General features: G+C 40.6%; 1 protein-coding gene across 1 annotated transcript in view; it reads right to left on the bottom strand.

Moving 5' to 3' along the window:
- LOC128656802 (vomeronasal type-2 receptor 26-like) overlaps positions 1–21155 on the bottom strand; it is a 60255-nt gene that overhangs the window by 2795 nt on the left and 36305 nt on the right. The window contains exons 3-4 of the mRNA XM_053710961.1: positions 12357–12480; positions 11695–11697 (exon numbers count right to left, since the gene is read on the bottom strand). Coding sequence (XP_053566936.1) covers positions 11695–11697; positions 12357–12480 — 127 coding nt within the window. The remainder of the gene's footprint in view (positions 1–11694; positions 11698–12356; positions 12481–21155) is intronic.

The following is a 21155-nucleotide window of genomic DNA, read 5'->3' as shown; positions in this document are numbered from 1 at the left end:
TACAATAAAGTTATAGTTGATAATCAAGTGATAGCTGAAATAACTTTGGTAGCAAAGTAACGGTTTAGAGCAGATAGGGTTAAACACATTGATTTGCGAGGTACAGTATATATAGTTCAGTACATTATTAGATGTTTCAAGCCGTAATATCTGAAAGGTTTGACAAGGCAGTTTGTTATACAAAGTACTTGCGGTAAGACCAGAGAGCCATATGTGATGATCTGATGAAGCACTGACAGTGTCTGTGGGAGACTGAACAGCGTGCAGGGGAACTGACTTGAGCTGGAGGTGCACTGACAGTGTCTGTGAGAGACTGAACAGCATGCAGGGGAAATGACTTGAGCTGGAGGTGCACTGACAGTGTCTGTGAGAGACTGAACAGCATGCGGGGGAAATGACTTGAGCTGGGTGCACTGACAGTGTCTGTGAGAGACTGAACAGCATGCAGGGGAAATGACTTGAGCTGGAGGTGCACTGACAGTGTCTGTGGGAGACTGAACAGCATGCAGGGGAAATGACTTGAGCTGGAGGTGCACTGACAGTGTCTGTGAGAGACTGAACAGCATGCAGGGGAAATGACTTGAGCTGGAGGTGCACTGACAGTGTCTGTGGGAGACTGAACAGCGTGCAGGGGAAATGACTTGAGCTGGAGGTGCACTGACAGTGTCTGTGGGAGACTAAACAGCATGCAGGGGAAATGACTTGAGCTGGAGGTGCACTAACAGTATCTGTGGGAGACTGAACAGCATGCAGGGGAAATGACTTGAGCTGGAGGTGCACTGACAGTGTCTGTGGGAGACTGAACAGCATGCAGGGGAAATGACTTGAGCTGGAGGTGCACTGACAGTGTCTGTGGGAGATTGAACAGCATGCAGGGGAAATTACTTGAGCTGGAGGTGCACAGTGTCTGTGGGAGACTGAACAGTGTGCAGGGGAAATGACTTGAGCTGGAGGTGCACTGACAGTGTCTGTGGGAGACTGAACAGCATGCAGGGGAAATGACTTGAGCTGGAGGTGCACTGACATTGTCTGTGAGAGACTGAACAGCATGCAGGGGAAATTACTTGAGCTGGAGGTGCACTGACAGTGTCTGTGGGAGACTGAACAGCGTACAGGGGAAATGACTTGAGCTGGAGGTGCACTGACAGTGTCTGTGGGAGACTGAACAGCATGCAGGGGAAATGACTTGAGCTGGAGGTGCACTGACAGTGTCTGTGGGAGACTGAACAGCGTGCAGGGGAAATGACTTGAGCTGGAGGTGCACTGACAGTGTCTGAGGGAGACTAAACAGCATGCAGGGGAAATGACTTGAGCTGGAGGTGCACTGACAGTGTCTGTGGGAGACTGAACAGCGTGCAGGGGAAATGACTTGAGCTGGAGGTGCACTGACAGTGTCTGAGGGAGACTAAACAGCATGCAGGGGAAATGACTTGAGCTGGAGGTGCACTGACAGTGTCTGTGGGAGACTGAACAGCATGCAGGGGAAATGACTTGAGCTGGAGGTGCACTGACAGTGTCTGTGGGAGACTGAACAGCATGCAGGGGAAATTACTTGAGCTGGAGGTGCACAGTGTCTGTGGGAGACTGAACAGTGTGCAGGGGAAATGACTTGAGCTGGAGGTGCACTGGCAGTGTCTGTGGGAGACTGAACAGCATGCAGGGGAAATGACTTGAGCTGGAGGTGCACTGACAGTGTCTGTGGGAGACTTAACAGCGTGCAGGGGACTCAATAACCAAGCAATTTGATTAGCAGGAAGTGGGAATTTAAAGGGAGAGAGGAGAATGGGAGGTATTTAGGATTGTATAGGTATGTTACACTTAGGGTTTATTTTACAGGTAAGTATTTAGTTTTAAATAGGTATTATTTAGTTAATGATAGTGTCAAGAATATCTCAGGATTCAGCTGCTAAGGGGTTAATTCTGTCTAGTTTGTGAACTAAAAACAGTTATTTGCTTTTCAAGAAGAATTGTGTCCTGTGCTTGTTTGTGTTTTCTTTGAAGTGCCAGGAGCCTCATAAATAGCTTCTAAGGCTCACTCCACCAAATGTTATTTTGTATGCATTGAGTCATAAAGCCACTCAAGCTTTTAGTTCCAGAGATACACAGGATAGAGTTTTATCGATCAGACTGTCAGCAGCAGGGCATGATGCACAACAGGGCCTCAGTCACAGAAACTGATAAGGTCACTAAAAGGACATTGGTATAATATATATATGTGCTTTAAACTGTTATGCCATTAAATGAAGGTAAATATGACAACCTATGTCATATCTGATATCAAACTGATTCTACCAATGAAACTAAGAGATTCCCAATATGTATATATGGAAATAGAGTTACCTAGCAGAAATTACAGGGAGTGCAGAATTATTAGGCAAATGAGTATTTTGACCACATCATCTTCTTTATGCATGTTGTCTTACTCCAAGCTGTATAGGCTCGAAAGCCTACTACCAATTAAGCATATTAGGTGATGTGCATCTCTGTAATGAGAAGGGGTGTGGTCTAATGACATCAACACCCTATATCAGGTGTGCATAATTATTAGGCAACTTCCTTTCCTTTGGCAAAATGGGTCAAAAGAAGGACTTGACAGGCTCAGAAAAGTCAAAAATAGTGAGATATCTTGCAGAGGGATGCAGCACTCTTAAAATTGCAAAGCTTCTGAAGCGTGATCATCGAACAATCAAGCGTTTCATTCAAAATAGTCAACAGGGTCGCAAGAAGCGTGTGGAAAAACCAAGGCGCAAAGTAACTGCCCATGAACTGAGAAAAGTCAAGCATGCAGCTGCCAAGATGCCACTTGCCACCAGTTTGGCCATATTTCAGAGCTGCAACATCACTGGAGTGCCCAAAAGCACAAGGTGTGCAATACTCAGAGACATGGCCAAGGTAAGAAAGGCTGAAAGACGACCACCACTGAACAAGACACACAAGCTGAAACGTCAAGACTGGGCCAAGAAATATCTCAAGACTGATTTTTCTAAGGTTTTATGGACTGATGAAATGAGAGTGAGTCTTGATGGGCCAGATGGATGGGCCCGTGGCTGGATTGGTAAAGGGCAGAGAGCTCCAGTCCGACTCAGATGCCAGCAAGGTGGAGGTGGAGTACTGGTTTGGGCTGGTATCATCAAAGATGAGCTTGTGGGGCCTTTTCGGGTTGAGGATGGAGTCAAGCTCAACTCCCAGTCCTACTGCCAGTTTCTGGAAGACACCTTCTTCAAGCAGTGGTACAGGAAGAAGTCTGCATCCTTCAAGAAAAAACATAATTTATGTAAGAACTTACCTGATAAATTCATTTCTTTCATATTAGCAAGAGTCCATGAGCTAGTGACGTATGGGATATACATTCCTACCAGGAGGGGCAAAGTTTCCCAAACCTCAAAATGCCTATAAATACACCCCTCACCACACCCACAAATCAGTTTAACGCATAGCCAAGAAGTGGGGTGATAAGAAAAAAGCGCGAAAGCATAAAAAATAAGGAATTGGAATAATTGTGCTTTATACAAAAAAATCATAACCACCACAAAAAAGGGTGGGCCTCATGGACTCTTGCTAATATGAAAGAAATGAATTTATCAGGTAAGTTCTTACATAAATTATGTTTTCTTTCATGTAATTAGCAAGAGTCCATGAGCTAGTGACGTATGGGATAATGAATACCCAAGATGTGGATATTCCACGCAAGAGTCACTAGAGAGGGAGGGATAAAATAAAGACAGCCAATTCCGCTGAAAATAATCCACACCCAAAATAAAGTTTAAATCTTATAATGAAAAAAACTGAAATTATAAGCAGAAGAATCAAACTGAAACGGCTGCCTGAAGTACTTTTCTACCAAAAACTGCTTCAGAAGAAGAAAACACATCAAAATGGTAGAATTTAGTAAAAGTATGCAAAGATGACCAAGTTGCTGCTTTGCAAATCTGATCAACTGAAGCTTCATTCCTAAACGCCCAGGAAGTAGAAACTGACCTAGTAGAATGAGCTGTAATCCTTTGAGGCGGAGTTTTACCCGACTCGACATAAGCATGATGAATTAAAGATTTCAACCAAGACGCCAAAGAAATGGCAGAGGCCTTCTGACCTCTCCTAGAACCGGAAAAGATAACAAATAGACTAGAAGTCTTTCGGAAATTCTTAGTAGCTTCAACATAATATTTCAAAGCTCTAACTACATCCAAAGAATGCAATGAGCTCTCCTTAGAATTTTTAGGATTAGGACACAATGAAGGAACCACAATTTCTCTACTAATGTTGTTAGAATTCACAACCTTAGGTAAAAATTTAAAAGAAGTTCGCAACACCGCCTTATCCTGATGAAAAATCAGAAAAGGAGACTCACAAGAAAGAGCAGATAATTCAGAAACTCTTCTAGCAGAAGAGATGGCCAAAAGAAACAAAATTTCCAAGAAAGTAATTTAATGTCCAGTGAATGCATAGGTTCAAACGGAGGAGCTTGAAGAGCCCCCAGAACCAAATTCAAACTCCAAGGAGGAGAAATTGACTTAATAACAGGTTTTATATGAACCAAAGCTTGTACAAAACAATGAATATCAGGAAGATTAGCAATCTTTCTGTGAAAAAGAACAGAAATAGCAGAGATTTGTCCTTTCAAGGAACTTGCAGACAAACCTTTATCCAAACCATCCTGAAGAAATTGTAAAATTCTCGGAATTCTAAAAGAATGCCAGGAAAAATGATGAGAAAGACACCAAGAAATGTAAATCTTCCAGACTCGATAATATATCTTCCTAGATACAGATTTACGAGCCTGCAACATAGTATTAATCACAGAGTCAGAGAAACCTCTTTGACTGAGAATCAAGCGTTCAATCTCCATACCTTCAAATTTAAGGATTTGAGATCCTGATGGAAAAAAGGACCTTGTGACAGAAGGTCTGGTCTTAACGGAAGAGTCCACGGCTGGCAAGTGGCCATCCAGACAAGATCCGCATACCAAAACCTGTGAGGCCATGCTGGAGCCACCAGCAGAACAAACAAACATTCCTTCAGAATCTTGGAAATCACTCTTGGAAGAAGAACTAGAGGCGGAAAGATATAGGCAGGATGATACTTCCAAGGAAGTGACAATGCATCCACTGCTTCCGCCTGAGGATCCCTGGATCTGGACACATACCTGGGAAGCTTCTTGTTTAGATGAGAAGCCATCAGATCTATTTCTGGAAGTCCCCACATTTGAACAATCTGAAGAAATACCTCTGGGTGAAGAGACCATTCGCCCGGATGTAATGTTTGGCGACTGAGATAATCCGCTTCCCAATTGTCTATACCTGGGATATGAACCGCAGAAATTAGACAGGAGCTGGATTCCGCCCATACCAGTATTCGTGATACTTCTTTCATAGCCAGAGGACTGTGAGTCCCTCCTTGATGATTGATATATGCCACAGTTGTGACATTGTCTGTCTGAAAACAAATGAATGATTCTCTCTTTAGAAGAGGCCATGACTGAAGAGCTCTGAAAATTGCACGGAGTTCCAAAATATTGATTGGTAATCTCACCTCCTGAGATTCCCAAACCCCTTGTGCTGTCAGAGACCCCCAAACAGCTCCCCAACCTGTCAGACTTGCATCTGTTGAAATCACAGTCCAGGTTGGAAGAACAAAAGAAGCCCCCTGAACTAAACGATGGTGATCTGTCCACCACGTCAGAGAGTGTCGTACAATCGGTTTTAAAGATATCAGTTGATATATCTTTGTGTAATCCCTGCACCACTGGTTCAGCATACAAAGCTGAAGAGTTCGCATGTGAAAACGAGCAAAGGGAATGATTGAGACTGAAGGTTTCGACAAGCTGAAACCAATTTCAGACGTCTCTTGTCTGTCAGAGACAGAGTCATGGACACTGAATATATCTGGAAACCTAAAAAGGTTACCCTTGTCTGAGGAATCAATGAACTTTTTGGTAAATTGATCCTCCAACCATGATCTCGAAGAAACAATACAAGTCGATTCGTATGAGATTCTGCTAAATGTGAAGACTGAGCAAGTACCAAGATATCGTCCAAATAAGGAAATACCACAATACCCTGTTCTCTGATTACAGACAGAAGGGCACTGAGAACCTTTGTAAAAATCCTTGGAGCTGTTGCTAGGCCAAACGGCAGAGCCACAAACTGGTAATGCTTGTCTAGGAACGAGAATCTCAGAAACTGATAGTGATCTGGATGAATCGGAATATGCAGATATGCATCCTGTAAATCTATTGTGGACATATAATGCCCTTGCTGAACAAAAGGCAGGATAGTCCTTATAGTTACCATTTTGAATGTTGGTATCCTTACATAACGATTCAATATTTTTAAATCCAGAACTGGTATGAAGGAATTCTCCTTCTTTGGTACAATGAAGAGATTTGAGTAAAACCCCAGCCCCTGTTCCAGAACTGGAACTGGTAAAATTACTCCAGACAACTCTAGATCTGAAACACATTTCAGAAATGCTTGAGCCTTCGCTGGATTTACTGGGACACGGGAAAGAAAAAATCTTCTTGCAGGAGGCCTTATCTTGAAGCCAATTCTGTACCCTTCTGAAACAATGTTCTGAATCCAAAGATTGTGAATTGAATTGATCCAAATTTCTTTGAAAAATTGTAATCTGCCCCCTACCAGCTGGGCTGGAACGAGGGCCGTACCTTCATGTGGACTTGGGAGCTGGCTTTGGTTTTCTAAAAGGCTTGGATTTATTCCAGACTGGAGATGGTTTCCAAACTGATACCGCTCCTGTGGGTGAAGGATCAGGCTTTTGTTCCTTATTGTGACGAAAGGAACGAAAACGATTATTAGACCTAAATTTACCTTTAGATTTTTTATCCTGCGGTAAAAAAGTTCCTTTCCCTCCAGTAACAGTTGAGATAATAGAATCCAACTGTGAACCAAATAATTTATTACCCTGGAAATAAAGGGAAAGCAAAGTTGACTTAGAAGACATATCAGCATTCCAAGTTTTAAGCCATAAAGCTCTTCTAGCTAAAATAGCTAGAGACATATACCTGACATCAACCCTAATGATATCAAAAGATGGCATCACAAATAAAATTATTAGCATGTTGAAGAAGATTAACAATGCTATGAGAATTATGATCTGTAACTTGTTGCGCTAAAGCTTCTAACCAAAAAGTTGAAGCTGCAGCAACATCCGCTAAAGATATAGCCGGTCTAAGAAGATTACCTGAACATAAGTAAGCTTTTCTTAGAAAGGATTCAATTTTCCTATCTAAAGGATCCTTAAAGGAAGTACTATCTGCCGTAGGAATAGTAGTACGTTTAGCAAGAGTAGAGATAGCCCCATCAACCTTAGGGATTTTTGTCCCAAAACTCTAATCTGTCAGATGGCACAGGATATAATTGCTTAAAACGTTTAGAAGGAGTAAATGAATTACCCAAATTATTCCATTCCCTGGAGATTACTTCAGAAATAGCATTAGGGACAGGAAAAACTTCTGGAATAACTACAGGAGATTTAAAAACCTTATTTAAACGTTTAGATTTAGTATCAAGAGGTCCAGAATCCTCTATTTCTAATGCAATTAAAACTTCTTTAAGTAAAGAACGAATAAATTCCATTTTGAACAAATATGAAGATTTATCAGCATCAACCTCTGAAACAGAATCCTCTGAACCAGAGGAATCAATATCAGAATCAGAATGATGATGTTCATTTAAAAATTCATCTGAAAAATGAGAAGTTTTAAAAGACCTTTTACGTTTACTAGAAGGAGGAATAACAGACATAGCCTTCTTAATGGATTTAGAAACAAAATCTCTTATGTTAACAGGAACACTCTGAGTATTAGATGTTGATGGAACAGCAACAGTTAATGTAACATTACTAAAGGAAATATTATCTGCATTAACAAGTTTGTCATGACATTCATTACAAACAACAGCTGGAGGAACAGATACCACAAGTTTACAGCAAATACACTTAACTTTGGTAGATCCAGCATCAGGCAGTGATTTTCCAGAAGTATCTTCTGACTCAGGTTCAATCTGGGACATCATGCAATAGGTAATAGAAAAAACAACATATAAAGCAAAATTGATCAAATTCCTTAAATGACAGTTTCAGGAATGGGAAAAAATGCCAGTGAACAAGCTTCTAGCAACCAGAAGCAATAAACAATGAGACTTAAATAATGTGGAGACAATAGTGACGCCCATATTTTTTAGCGCCAAAAAAGACACCCACATTATTTGGCGCCTAAATGCTTTTGGCGCCAAAAATGACACCACATCCGGTAACGCCGACACTTTTGGCGCAAAAAATCGTAAAAAATGACGCAACTTCCGGTGACACGTATGATGCCGGAAACACATAAAAAAAAATTTGCGCCAAAAAAGTCCGCGCCAAGAATGACGCAATAAAATGAAGCATTTTCAGCCCCCGCGAGCCTAACAGCCCACAGGGAAAAAAAGTCAAATTTTAAGGTAAGAAAAAAATTTACTTATTCATATGCATTATCCCAAATATGAAACTGACTGTCTGAAATAAGGAACGTTGAACATCCTGAATCAAGGCAAATAAATGTTTAAACACATATATTTAGAACTTTATATAAAAGTGCCCAACCATAGCTTAGAGTGTCACAAAAATAAGACTTACTTACCCCAGGACACTGATCTACATGTAGTAGAAAGCCAAACCAGTACTGAAACGAGAATCAGTAGAGGTAATGGTATATATATAAGAGTATATCGTCGATCTGAAAAGGGAGGTAAGAGATGAATCTCTACGACCGATAACAGAGAACCTATGAAATAGACCCCGTAGAAGGAGATCATTGAATTCAAACAGGCAATACTCTCTTCACATCCCTCTGACATTCACTGCACGCTGAGAGGAAAACCGGGCTCCAACCTGCTGCGGAGCGCATATCAACGTAGAATCTAGCACAAACTTACTTCACCACCTCCATAGGAGGCAAAGTTTGTAAAACTGATTTGTGGGTGTGGTGAGGGGTGTATTTATAGGCATTTTGAGGTTTGGGAAACTTTGCCCCTCCTGGTAGGAATGTATATCCCATACGTCACTAGCTCATGGACTCTTGCTAATTACATGAAAGAAACATGATTTTCATGCAGGACAATGCTCCATCACACGCGTCCAAGTACTCCACAGCGTGGCCGGCAAGAAAGGGTATAAAAGAAGAAAATTTAATAACATGGCCTCCTTGTTCACCTGATCTGAACCCCATTGAGAACCTGTGGTCCATCATCAAATGTGAGATTTACAAGGAGGGAAAACAGTACACCTCTCTGAACAGTGTCTGGGAGGCTGTGGTTGCTGCTGCTGCACGCAATGTTGATGGTGAACAGATCAAAACACTGACAGAATCCATGGATGGCAGGCTTTTGAGTGTCCTTGCAAAGAAAGGGAGCTATATTAGTCACTGATTTGTTCTTGTTTTGTTTTTGAATGTCAGAAATGTATATTTGTGAATGTTGAGATGTTATATTGGTTTCACTTTTAAAAATAAATAATTGAAATGGGTATATATTTGTTTTTTGTTAAGTTGCCTAATAATTATGCACAGTAATAGTCACCTGCACACACAGATATCCCCCTAAAATAGCTATAACTAAAAACAATCTAAAAACTACTTCCAAAACTATTCAGCTTTGATATTAATGAGTTTTTTGGGTTCATTGAGAACATGGTTGTTGTTCAATAATAAAATTAATCCTCAAAAATACAACTTGCCTAATAATTCTGCACTCCCTGTATAATGGGTTCTATAATGTCAGGCAAAATCTTAGTTTATTGAAGGTCATAAAGGACAGGGGGTTCCTTAGCCTGCCTAGGAGGGTGTGGTCAGGCAACTTGATCTCTGGAAAATATGTATAAAGTTTGATGCTTCAACATGTAAAATTCTCATTCTTACAAGGGGAGCTGTTCTACATAGTAAGGAGCCATTGATTTCTGCCATTCCCCTGGGGCAGATCTTGAGACTAGGAAAGTATTCAATCTGTTTTTCTCCTCTTTTTATTTTAACCTGTTTGTGTGTGTAATTTTATTTGTAACAACTTTTTATTACTAATGCATTGTGCATACTAAATAATTCCTTTATTGTTTGACCTTTGTCTAATAATTGAATCACGTTACTGAAAGAGACTGGAATATTAGAACTGTATAATTTAGGTTATTTTCTGCTAAATTGTAGTCAGAGAATTAATGTGTAAGTCTGTGTTTTTTCTTGGGATTTTCCCTTTAATAAATTTTAAGCAGTGGCAGTATTGGAGCTATATGGTTGTTAGTTTAGTGTGGGTGGCATTAAAGGGAGTTTTAAGCATTTATTTTACGTCTAGTACAGACTAGGGAGTGTTGTTAACCCTTGCACCCACTGAACTACATCACAAGCTGGCCTGGTGTGGCTAGATTGGGACCTATTGGTGACAGTAAAAGGGGGCTGATAACCCTTTCTGTGCCAAATAAGTGACTGACGCAAGGTTGGATAACCTTGGTTCGTCACAGATAGTAATTTTTATTTAGATTTATTTTAATTATATTAAAGTTAGGGGTCTTAGGGTTAGGTTTAGGGGTTAATAAATTTACTATAGTGGCGGCGACGTTGGGGGTGGCTGATTAGGGGTTAATAAGTGTAGGTAGGTAGCAACGGCATTGGGGGCTGCAGATTAGAGGTTAATAAGTGTAGGAAGGTGGTGTCGACATTGGGGACGGCAGATTAGGGTTTAATAAGTGTAGGTAGGTAGCAATGACATTGGGGCGGCATATTAGAGGTTAATAACTGTAGGTAGGTGGCAGTGACATTGGAGCGGCAGATTAGGGGTTAATAAATGTAATAGGTGTCGGGGGCGGCAGATTAGAGGTTAATAAGTGTTATGTAGGTGGTGGCGATGTCGGGGGCGGTGGTTTAGGGGTTAATAAGTGTAGGTAGGTGGCGGGGTGGCTGATTAGGGGTTAATAAGTGTAATGTAGGTGTTGGCGATGTCGGGGGGTCAGATTAGGGGTGTTTAGACTTGAGGTTTATGTTAGGGTGTTAGGTGTAAACATAACTTTTTTTTCCCCATAGGAATCAATGGGGCTGCGTTACAGAGCTTTACGCTCCTTTATTGCAGGTGTTAGGCTTTTTTTTAGCCGACTCTCCCCATTGATGTCTATGGGGAAATCATGTACGAGCACGTAAAACCAGCTCAAAGCAGCGCTGGTATCGGAGTGCGGTATGGAGCTCAATTTTGCTCTACGCTCACATATTGCCTGCTAACGCAGGGTTTTTGAAAACCTGTAATAGCAGCGCTATAGGGAGGTGAGTGGTGACAATAAGTTAGTATCTAGCCGCCCCCACAAGAGCTGCTGGTGCAACGCCGCCCCTGCAGACTCGCGGCCAGCCAGCAGGGAGGTGTCAATTAACCCGATTGTACTCGATCGGGTTGAATTCTGGCGATGTCTGTCCGCCTGCTCAGAGCAGGCGGGCAGGTTATGGAGCAGAGGTCTTTAGACCACTTCTTCATAACTACTGTTTCTGGCGAGCCAAACACGGGGCATCAATCTCCATTCGGAGCTTGATAGATATGCTCCTTTGTGTTGCTCTGTATTTTTTTTTCCTTGAGGTTCTGTTGGTAATGTCTGCATTGTTTTTGTCTCTGATTTATACTATTGATGAGAAATTAGAGAACTAAAAAAAGGTTTGGAACAAGGAGGCACTACCTGCTCAGAACAAATTATTTCGAGAACTACAATTAGGGACAAGACCTGTTTACAATATCTAGATTACAAGTGGAGCGATACATTTTTTTGCTCTAACTTTGCTCAAGGTAAATCAGTAGCACTCCTACGTTTCATCTGGTAAGTTGAAAGTAAAAAGATAGCATGCGAGCGGAACATCTGGAGGTTGGATTTTGCACCCATGCTAACTTTCTTTCCTCATAGACTTCTATGGGGAGCACTAAAAAAGCCTTCTCTCTTTTCTCTCAAGCACTAAAAACGGAAGGTGCACTAGGTCAACAGCGCTAAAGCTGAAGGTGGCATCAACTTGTAATATAAGCAATGTTTAATGCAGTTGTGATCTACATTGAAAGTAAAGGCCACACTAAAGGGATGTCAGCCGCGCTAAACCTTCCATGGTAAATCTGTTTTATAATAGACTTTTAATATGAATTTGCACTCTAATTTTAGTGTGATCCAGCGATATAGCTATCACTCACTACACTACCATTAACACTCCACTTGTAATCTGCGCCATTGTGTTTAACCGTTTCTTGTAATGCACATGATTATATGTTTGTCAATTTGTATTTTATTTTTTAATTTTCTACATTTTGTTTGATGCTATTTTCATGTGTAGACATCATACGCTGCATATGACCTACCAGTTACGTTAGTGATCTCGCCTTCTGCACATGGGACACAGTCATAGCAGCACTTGGGTCGTCCTTCCTGTGGGACCCGTCTGTATCCCGGGAGGCAGCTCTCAGAGCAGACAGAACGAGGGATCTGGGAACAACAGGGGCAGAGTGTAAAATGTCAGCTGGTAATGCTGACTTTTTCAAACAAGCACAAATACATACTTAATGCGCATACAAGCACAAATACATACTTAATGCGCATACAAGCACAAATATATACTTAATGCGCATACAAGCACAAATACACACTCAATGCGCATACAAGCACAAATACATACTCAAAGCGCATACAAGCACAAATACATACTTAATGCGCATACAAGCACAAATACATACTTAATGCGCATACAAGCACAAATACATACTCAATGCGCATACAAGCACAAATACATACTTAATGCGCATACAAGCACAAATACACACTCAATGCGCATACAAGCACAAATACATACTCAATGCGCATACAAGCACAAATACATACTTAATGCGCATACAAGCACAAATACATACTTAATGCGCATACAAGCACAAATACATACTTAATGCGCATACAAGCACAAATACATACTCAATGTGCATACAAGCACAAATATATACTCAATGCGCATACAAGCACAAATAAACACTTAGGCCTAGATTTAGAGTTCGGCGGTAGCCGTCAAAACCAGCGTTAGAGGCTCCTAACGCTGGTTTTGGGCGCCCGCTGGTATTTGGAGTCAGTGATTAAAGGGTCTAACGCTCACTTTACAGCCGCGACTTTTCCATACCGCAGATCCCCCTACGCCATTTGCGTAGCCTATCTTTTCAATGGGATCTTTCTAACGCCGGTATTTAGAGTCGTTTCTGCAGTGAGCGTTAGAGCTCTAACGACAAGATTCCAGCCGCCTGAAAATAGCAGGAGTTAAGAGCTTTCTGGCTAACGCCGGTTTATAAAGCTCTTAACTACTGTACCCTAAAGTACACTAACACCCATAAACTACCTATGTACCCCTAAACCGAGCTCCCCCCACATCGCCGCCACTCGATTAAAATTTTTAACCCCTAATCTGCCGACCGCCACCTACGTTATACTTATGTACCCCTAATCTGCTGCCCCTAACCCCGCCGACCCCTATATTATATTTCTTAACCCCTAACTTGCCCCCCACAACGTCGCCGCAAGCTACTTAAAATAATTAACCCCTAATCTTCCGACCGCAAATCGCCGCCACCTACGTTATCCCTATGTACCCCTAATCTGCTACCCCTAACACCGCCGACCCCTATATTATATTTATTAACCCCTAATCTGCCCCCCTCAACGTCGCCGACACCTGCCTACACTTATTAACCCCTAATCTGCCGAGCGGACCTGAGCGCTACTATAATAAAGTTATTAACCCCTAATCCGCCTCACTAACCCTATCATAAATAGTATTAACCCCTAATCTGCCCTCCCTAACATCGCCGACACCTAACTTCAATTATTAACCCCTAATCTGCCGACCGGAGCTCACCGCTATTCTAATAAATGTGTTAACCCCTAAAGCTAAGTCTAACCCTAACACTAACACCCCCCTAAGTTAAATATAATTTTTATCTAACGAAATAAATTAACTCTTATTAAATAAATGATTCCTATTTAAAGCTAAATACTTACCTGTAAAATACATCCTAATATAGCTACAATATAAATTATAATTATATTATAGCTATTTTAGGATTAATATTTATTTTACAGGTAACTTTGTAATTATTTTAACCAGGTTCAATAGCTATTAAATAGTTAAGAACTATTTAATAGTTACCTAGTTAAAATAATAACAAAATTACCTGTAAAATAAGTCCTAACCTAAGATATAATTAAACCTAACACTACCCTATCAATAAAATAATTAAATAAACTACCTACAATTACCTACAATTAACCTAACACTACACTATCAATAAATTAATTAAACACAATTCCTACAAATAAATACAATTAAATAAACTAGCTAAAGTACAAAAAATAAAAAAGATCTAAGTTACAGAAAATAAAAAAATATTTACAAACATAATAAAAATATTACAACAATTTTAAACTAATTACACCTACTCTAAGCCCCCTAAAAAAATAACAAAGCCCCCCAAAATAAAAAATTCCCTACCCTATTCTAAATTAAAAAAGTTACAAGCTCTTTTACCTTACCAGCCCTGAACAGGGCCCTTTGCGGGGCATGCCCCAAGAATTTCAGCTCTTTTGCCTGTAAAAAAAAACATACAATACCCCCCCCCCAACATTACAACCCACCACCCACATACCCCTAATCTAACCCAAACCCCCCTTAAATAAACCTAACACTAAGCCCCTGAAGATCTTCCTACCTTGTCTTCACCATACCAGGTTCACCGATCCGTCCTGAAGAGCTCCTCCGATGTCCTGATCCAAGCCCAAGCGGGGGCTGAAGAGGTCCATGATCCGGTCAAAGTCTTCATCCAAGCGGGGCAGAAGAGGATCTTCCATCCGATTGAAGTCATCATCCAGGCGGCATCTTCGATCTTCTTCCATCCGGAGCGAAGAGGCAGGATCCTGAAGACATCCAGCGCGGAACATCCATCCGGACCGACGACTGAACGACGAATGACTGTTCCTTTAAGGGACGTCATCCAAGATGGCGTCCCTCGAATTCCGATTGGCTGATAGGATTCTATCAGCCAATCGGAATTAAGGTATGAATTTTCTGATTGGCTGATGGAATCAGCCAATCAGAATCAAGTTCAATCCGATTGGCCGATCCAATCAGCCAATCAGATTGAGCACGCATTCTATTGGCTGATCGGAACAGCCAATAGAATGCGAGCTCAATCTGATTGGCTGATTGGATCAGCCAATCGGATTGAACTTGATTCTGATTGGCTGATTCCATCAGCCAATCAGAAAATTCATACCTTAATTCCGATTGGCTGATAGAATCCTATCAGCCAATCGGAATTCGAGGGACGCCATCTTGGATGACGTCCCTTAAAGGAACAGTCATTCGTCGTTCAGTCGTCGGTCCGGATGGATGTTCCGCGCTGGATGTCTTCAGGATCCTGCCTCTTCGCTCCGGATGGAAGAAGATCGAAGATGCCGCCTGGATGATGACTTCAATCGGATGGAAGATCCTCTTCTGCCCCGCTTGGATGAAGACTTTGACCGGATCATGGACCTCTTCAGCCCCCGCTTGGGCTTGGATCAGGACATCGGAGGAGCTCTTCAGGACGGATCGGTGAACCTGGTATGGTGAAGACACGGTAGGAAGATCTTCAGGGGCTTAGTGTTAGGTTTATTTAAGGGGGGTTTGGGTTAGATTAGGGGTATGTGGGTGGTGGGTTGTAATGTTGGGGGGGGGGTATTGTATGTTTTTTTTTACAGGCAAAAGAGCTGAAATTCTTGGGGCATGCCCCGCAAAGGGCCCTGTTCAGGGCTGGTAAGGTAAAAGAGCTTGTAACTTTTTTAATTTAGAATAGGGTAGGGAATTTTTTATTTTGGGGGGCTTTGTTATTTTTTTAGGGGGCTTAGAGTAGGTGTAATTAGTTTAAAATTGTTGTAATATTTTTATTATGTTTGTAAATATTTTTTTATTTTCTGTAACTTAGATCTTTTTTATTTTTTGTACTTTAGCTAGTTTATTTAATTGTATTTATTTGTAGGAATTGTGTTTAATTAATTTATTGATAGTGTAGTGTTAGGTTAATTGTAGGTAATTGTAGGTAGTTTATTTAATTATTTTATTGATAGGGTAGTGTTAGGTTTAATTATATCTTAGGTTAGGACTTATTTTACAGGTAATTTTGTTATTATTTTAACTAGGTAACTATTAAATAGTTCTTAACTATTTAATAGCTATTGAACCTGGTTAAAATAATTACAAAGTTACCTGTAAAATAAATATTAATCCTAAAATAGCTATAATATAATTATAATTTATATTGTAGCTATATTAGGATGTATTTTACAGGTAAGTATTTAGCTTTAAATAGGAATCATTTATTTAATAAGAGTTAATTTATTTTGTTAGATAAAAATTATATTTAACTTAGGGGGGTGTTAGTGTTAGGGTTAGACTTAGCTTTAGGGGTTAATACATTTATTAGAATAGCGGTGAGCTCCGGTCGGCAGATTAGGGGTTAATAATTGAAGTTAGGTGTCGGCGATGTTAGGGAGGGCAGATTAGGGGTTAATACTATTTATGATAGGGTTAGTGAGGCGCATTAGGGGTTAATAACTTTATTATAGTAGCGCTCAGGTCCGCTCGGCAGATTAGGGGTTAATAAGTGTAGGCAGGTGTCGGCGATGTTGAGGGGGGCAGATTAGGGGTTAATAAATAGAATATAGGGGTCGGCGATGTTAGGGCAGCAGATTAGGGGTACATAGGGATAACGTAGGTTGCGGCGGTTTACGGAGCGGCAGATTAGGGGTTAAAAAAAATATGCAGGGGTCAGCGATAGCGGGGGCGGCAGATTAGGGGTTAATAAGTGTAAGGTTAGGGATGTTTAGACTCGGGGTACATGTTAGAGTGTTAGGTGCAGACGTAGGAAGTGTTTCCCCATAGGAAACAATGGGGCTGCGTTAGGAGCTGAACGCTGCTTTTTTGCAGGTGTTAGGTTTTTTTTCAGCTCAAACAGCCCCATTGTTTCCTATGGGAGAATCGTGCACGAGCACGTTTTTGAGGCCGGCCGCGTCCGTAAGCAACTCTGGTATCGAGAGTTGCATTTGCGGTAAAAATGCCCTACGCTCCTTTTTTGGAGCCTAACGCAGCATTTGTTTTAACTCTCGATACCAGAGTTAAATTTATGGTGCGGCCAGAAAAAAGCCCGCGGAGCGTTAACAGCCCTTTTACCGCCGAACTCTAAATCTAGGCCTTAATGCGCATACAAGCACAAATACATACTCAATGTGCATACAAGCACAAATACATACTCAATGCGCATACAAGCACAAATACATACTTAATGCGCATACAAGCACAAATACACACAATGGGGGGTAGTTATCAAGCCGTCTACTTTTCTGGCTTCGCCGGCCCAATACGCCCGCCTAAGCTCGCCTACCTTCGCCGCCGCGGACCTGAAAAAGGACCTGAAAAAATACGCCTAAGTTATCAAATAAAGCTGTCAAAAAGCCGCGGGGCGATGAGCAGCGGACTGTGACAGTTATCACTCATCCGATCTCGCTGCCCTTCGGCTTTTTCCCAGCTTTATTGCTAGCCTGTCACTAAGCACTCACACTAAACTACACTGTTCTACCCCCTATACCGGCGCCCCCGGAGCCTCCCGCAACTCAATAAAGTTACAAACCCCTAAACCGCCGCTCCTAGACCCCGCCGCAACTCTTATAAATGTATTAACCCCTAAACCGCCGCTCCTAGACCCTGCCGCAACTCTTATAAATGTATTAACCCCTAAACCGCCGCTCCTAGACCCTGCCGCAACTCTTATAAAGGTATTAACCCTTAAACCGCCGCTCCCGGACACCGCTGCCACCTACAGTATACCTAGTAACCCCTATCCTGCCCCCCCTATACCGTCGCCCTCTATAATAAATTATTAACCCCTATCCTGCTGATCCCGCACCTCTCCGCAACTAAATAAATAGTTTAACCCCTAAACCGCCGCTCCATGAACCCGCCGCAACCTATATTAAACGTATTAACCCCTATCCTGCCCCCCCTAAACCGTCGCCACTTATAATAAATTTATTAACCCCTAATCTGCGCCCCCTACACCGTCGCCACCTATAATAAATTTATTAACCCCTATCCTGCCCCCCACTACGCCGCCGCCACTGTAATAAAATTATTAACCCCTAAACCTAAGTCTAAGCCTAACCCTAACGCCCCCCTAACTTAAATATTAATTAAATAAATCTAAATAAATTAACTCTTATTAAGTAAATGAATCCTATTTAAAACTAAATACTTACCTTTAAAATAAACCCTAATATAGCTACAATATAAATAATAATTATATTCTAGCTATTTTAGGATTTTTTTAAATTTTACAGGCAACTTTCAATTTATTTTAACCAGGTACAATAGCTATTAAATAGTTATTAAATATTTAATAGCTTACCTAGCTAAAATAAAGAGAAATGTACCTGTGAAATAAATCCTAACCTAAGTTACAATTACACCTAACACTACACTATACTTTAATAAATTATTCCTATTTAAAAATAAATACTTACCTGTAAAATAAACACTAAGATAGCTACAATATAATTAATAATTATATTATAGCTATCTTAGGATTTATATTTATTTTACAGGTAACTTTGTATTCATTTTAGCTAGTTAGAATAGTTATTAAATAGTTATTAACTATTTAATAACTACATAGCTAAAAGAAATACAAAATTACCTGTAAAATAAATCCTAACTTAAGTTACAATTAAACCTAATACTACACTATCATTAAATTAATTAAATAAATTAACTACAAATAACTACAATTAAATACAATTACATAAACTAACTAAAGTACAAAAAATAAAAAAAGCTAAGTTACAAAAAATAAAAAAATAAGTTACAAACATGTTACAAATATTACAACAATTTTAAGCTACTTACACCTAATCTAAGCCCCCTAATAAAATAACAAACCCCCCCAAAATAAAAAAATGCCCTACCCTATTCTAAATTAAATAAATTTCAAAGCTCTTTTACCTTACCAGCCCTTAAAAGGGCCATTTGTGGGGGCATGCCCCAAAGAAAACAGCTCTTTTGCCTGTAAAAGAAAAATACAACCCCCCCCAACATTAAAACCCACCACCCACATACCCCTAATCTAACCCAAACCCCCCTTACAAAAACCTAACACTAATCCCCTGAAGATCATCCTACCTTGAGTCGTCTTCACTCAGCCGAGCCACCGATGGAACTGAAGAGGACATCCGGAGCGGAAGAAGTTAATCCTCCAAGCGGCGCTGAAGAAATCTTCCATCCGATGAAGTCATCATCCAGGCGGGGCTGAAGAAAAGTCTTCGATCCGGCCGATGTCATCTTCAAAGAGGCGCTGAAGAGGTCTTCTATCCGGGCGAAGTCATCTTCCAAGCCGGGTCTTGAATCTTCCTTCCGCCGACGCGGAACCACCTTCTTCACCGACGGACTACGACGAATGACGGCTCCTTTAAGGGACGTCATCCAAGATGGCGTCCCCTCAATTCCGATTGGCTGATAGGATTCTATCAGCCAATCAGAATTAAGGTAGGAAAATCTGATTGGCTGATGGAATCAGCCAATCAGATTCAAGTTCAATCCGATTGGCTGATCCAATCAGCCAATCAGATTGAGCTCGCATTCTATTGGCTGATCGGAATAGATTAATCTGCCCCCCACAACGTCGCCTCCACCTACCTACAATAATTAACCCCTAATCTGCCGACCGGATCTCATCGCTACTATAATAAATGTATTAACCCTTAAAGCTAAGTCTAACTCTAACCCTAACACCCGCCTAAGTTAAATATAATTTAAATCTAACAAAATAAATTAACTATTAATAAATAAATTATTCCTATTTAAAGCTAAATATTTACCTGTAAAATAAACCCTAATATAGCTACAATATAAATTATAATTATATTGTAGCTATTTTAGGATTAATATTTATTTTACAGGCAACTTTGTAATTATATTAACCAGGTACAATAGCTATTAAATAGTTAATAACTATGTAATAGTTACCTAGTTAAAATAATTACAAAATTACCTGTAAAATAAATCCTAACCTAAGTTACAATTAAACCTAACACTACACTATCAATAAATTAATTAAATAAACTACCTACAATTATCTACAGTTAAACCTAACACTACACTATCAATAAATTAATTAAATACAATACCTACAAATAAATACAATTAAATAAACTAACTAAAGTACAAAAAATAAAAAAGAACTAAGTTACAAAAAATAAAAAAATATTTACAAACATTAGAAAAATATTACAACAATTTTAAACTAATTACACCTACTCTAAGCCCCCTAATAAAATAACAAAGCCCCCCCAAAAAAAAAAATGCCCTACCCTATTCTAAATTAAAAAAGTTTAAAGCTCTTTTAACTTATCAACCAGGAAAAGGGCCCTTTGCGGGGCATGCCCCAAAGAATTCAGCTCTTTTGCCTGTAAAAAAAACATACAATACCCCCCCCCCCAACATTACAACCCACCACCCACATACCCCTAATCTAACCCAAACCCCCCTTAAATAAACCTAACACTAAGCCCCTGAAGATCTCCCTACCTTGTCTTCACCTCACCGGGTTCAGCGATCAGTCCAGAAGAGGGTCTGAAGTCTTGATCCAAGAATCGGCTGAAGAACTCCATCATCAGGCTGAAGTTGGAAGTCCATCATCGGGATGAAGTCTTCTATCAAGCCGCTTCTTCAATCTTCTTTCTTCCGGAGCGGAGCCATCTTCTTCCCAGCCGACGCGGATCCAACCTCTTCAACCGACGCCTACTCACCGAATGACAGTTCCTTTAAATGACGTCATCCAAGATGGTGTCCCTCGAATTCCGATTGGCTGATAGGATCAGCCAATCGGAATTAAGGTAGGAATATTCTGATTGGCTGATGGAATCAGCCAATCAGATTCAATTTCAATCTGATTGGCTGATCCAATCAGCCAATCAGATTGAGCTCACATTCTATTGGCTGATCGGAACAGCCAATAGAATGCGAGCTCAATCTGATTGGCTGATTGGATCAGCCAATCAGATTGAACTTGAATCTGATTGGCTGATTCCATCGGAGCTAA

The sequence above is a fragment of the Bombina bombina genome, chromosome 4 (assembly GCF_027579735.1).
Source record: "Bombina bombina isolate aBomBom1 chromosome 4, aBomBom1.pri, whole genome shotgun sequence".
Lineage (NCBI taxonomy): Eukaryota > Metazoa > Chordata > Amphibia > Anura > Bombinatoridae > Bombina > Bombina bombina.
The sequence above is the reverse complement of the archived record's forward strand: the minus strand, read 5'-3'. Positions and strand labels throughout refer to the sequence as shown.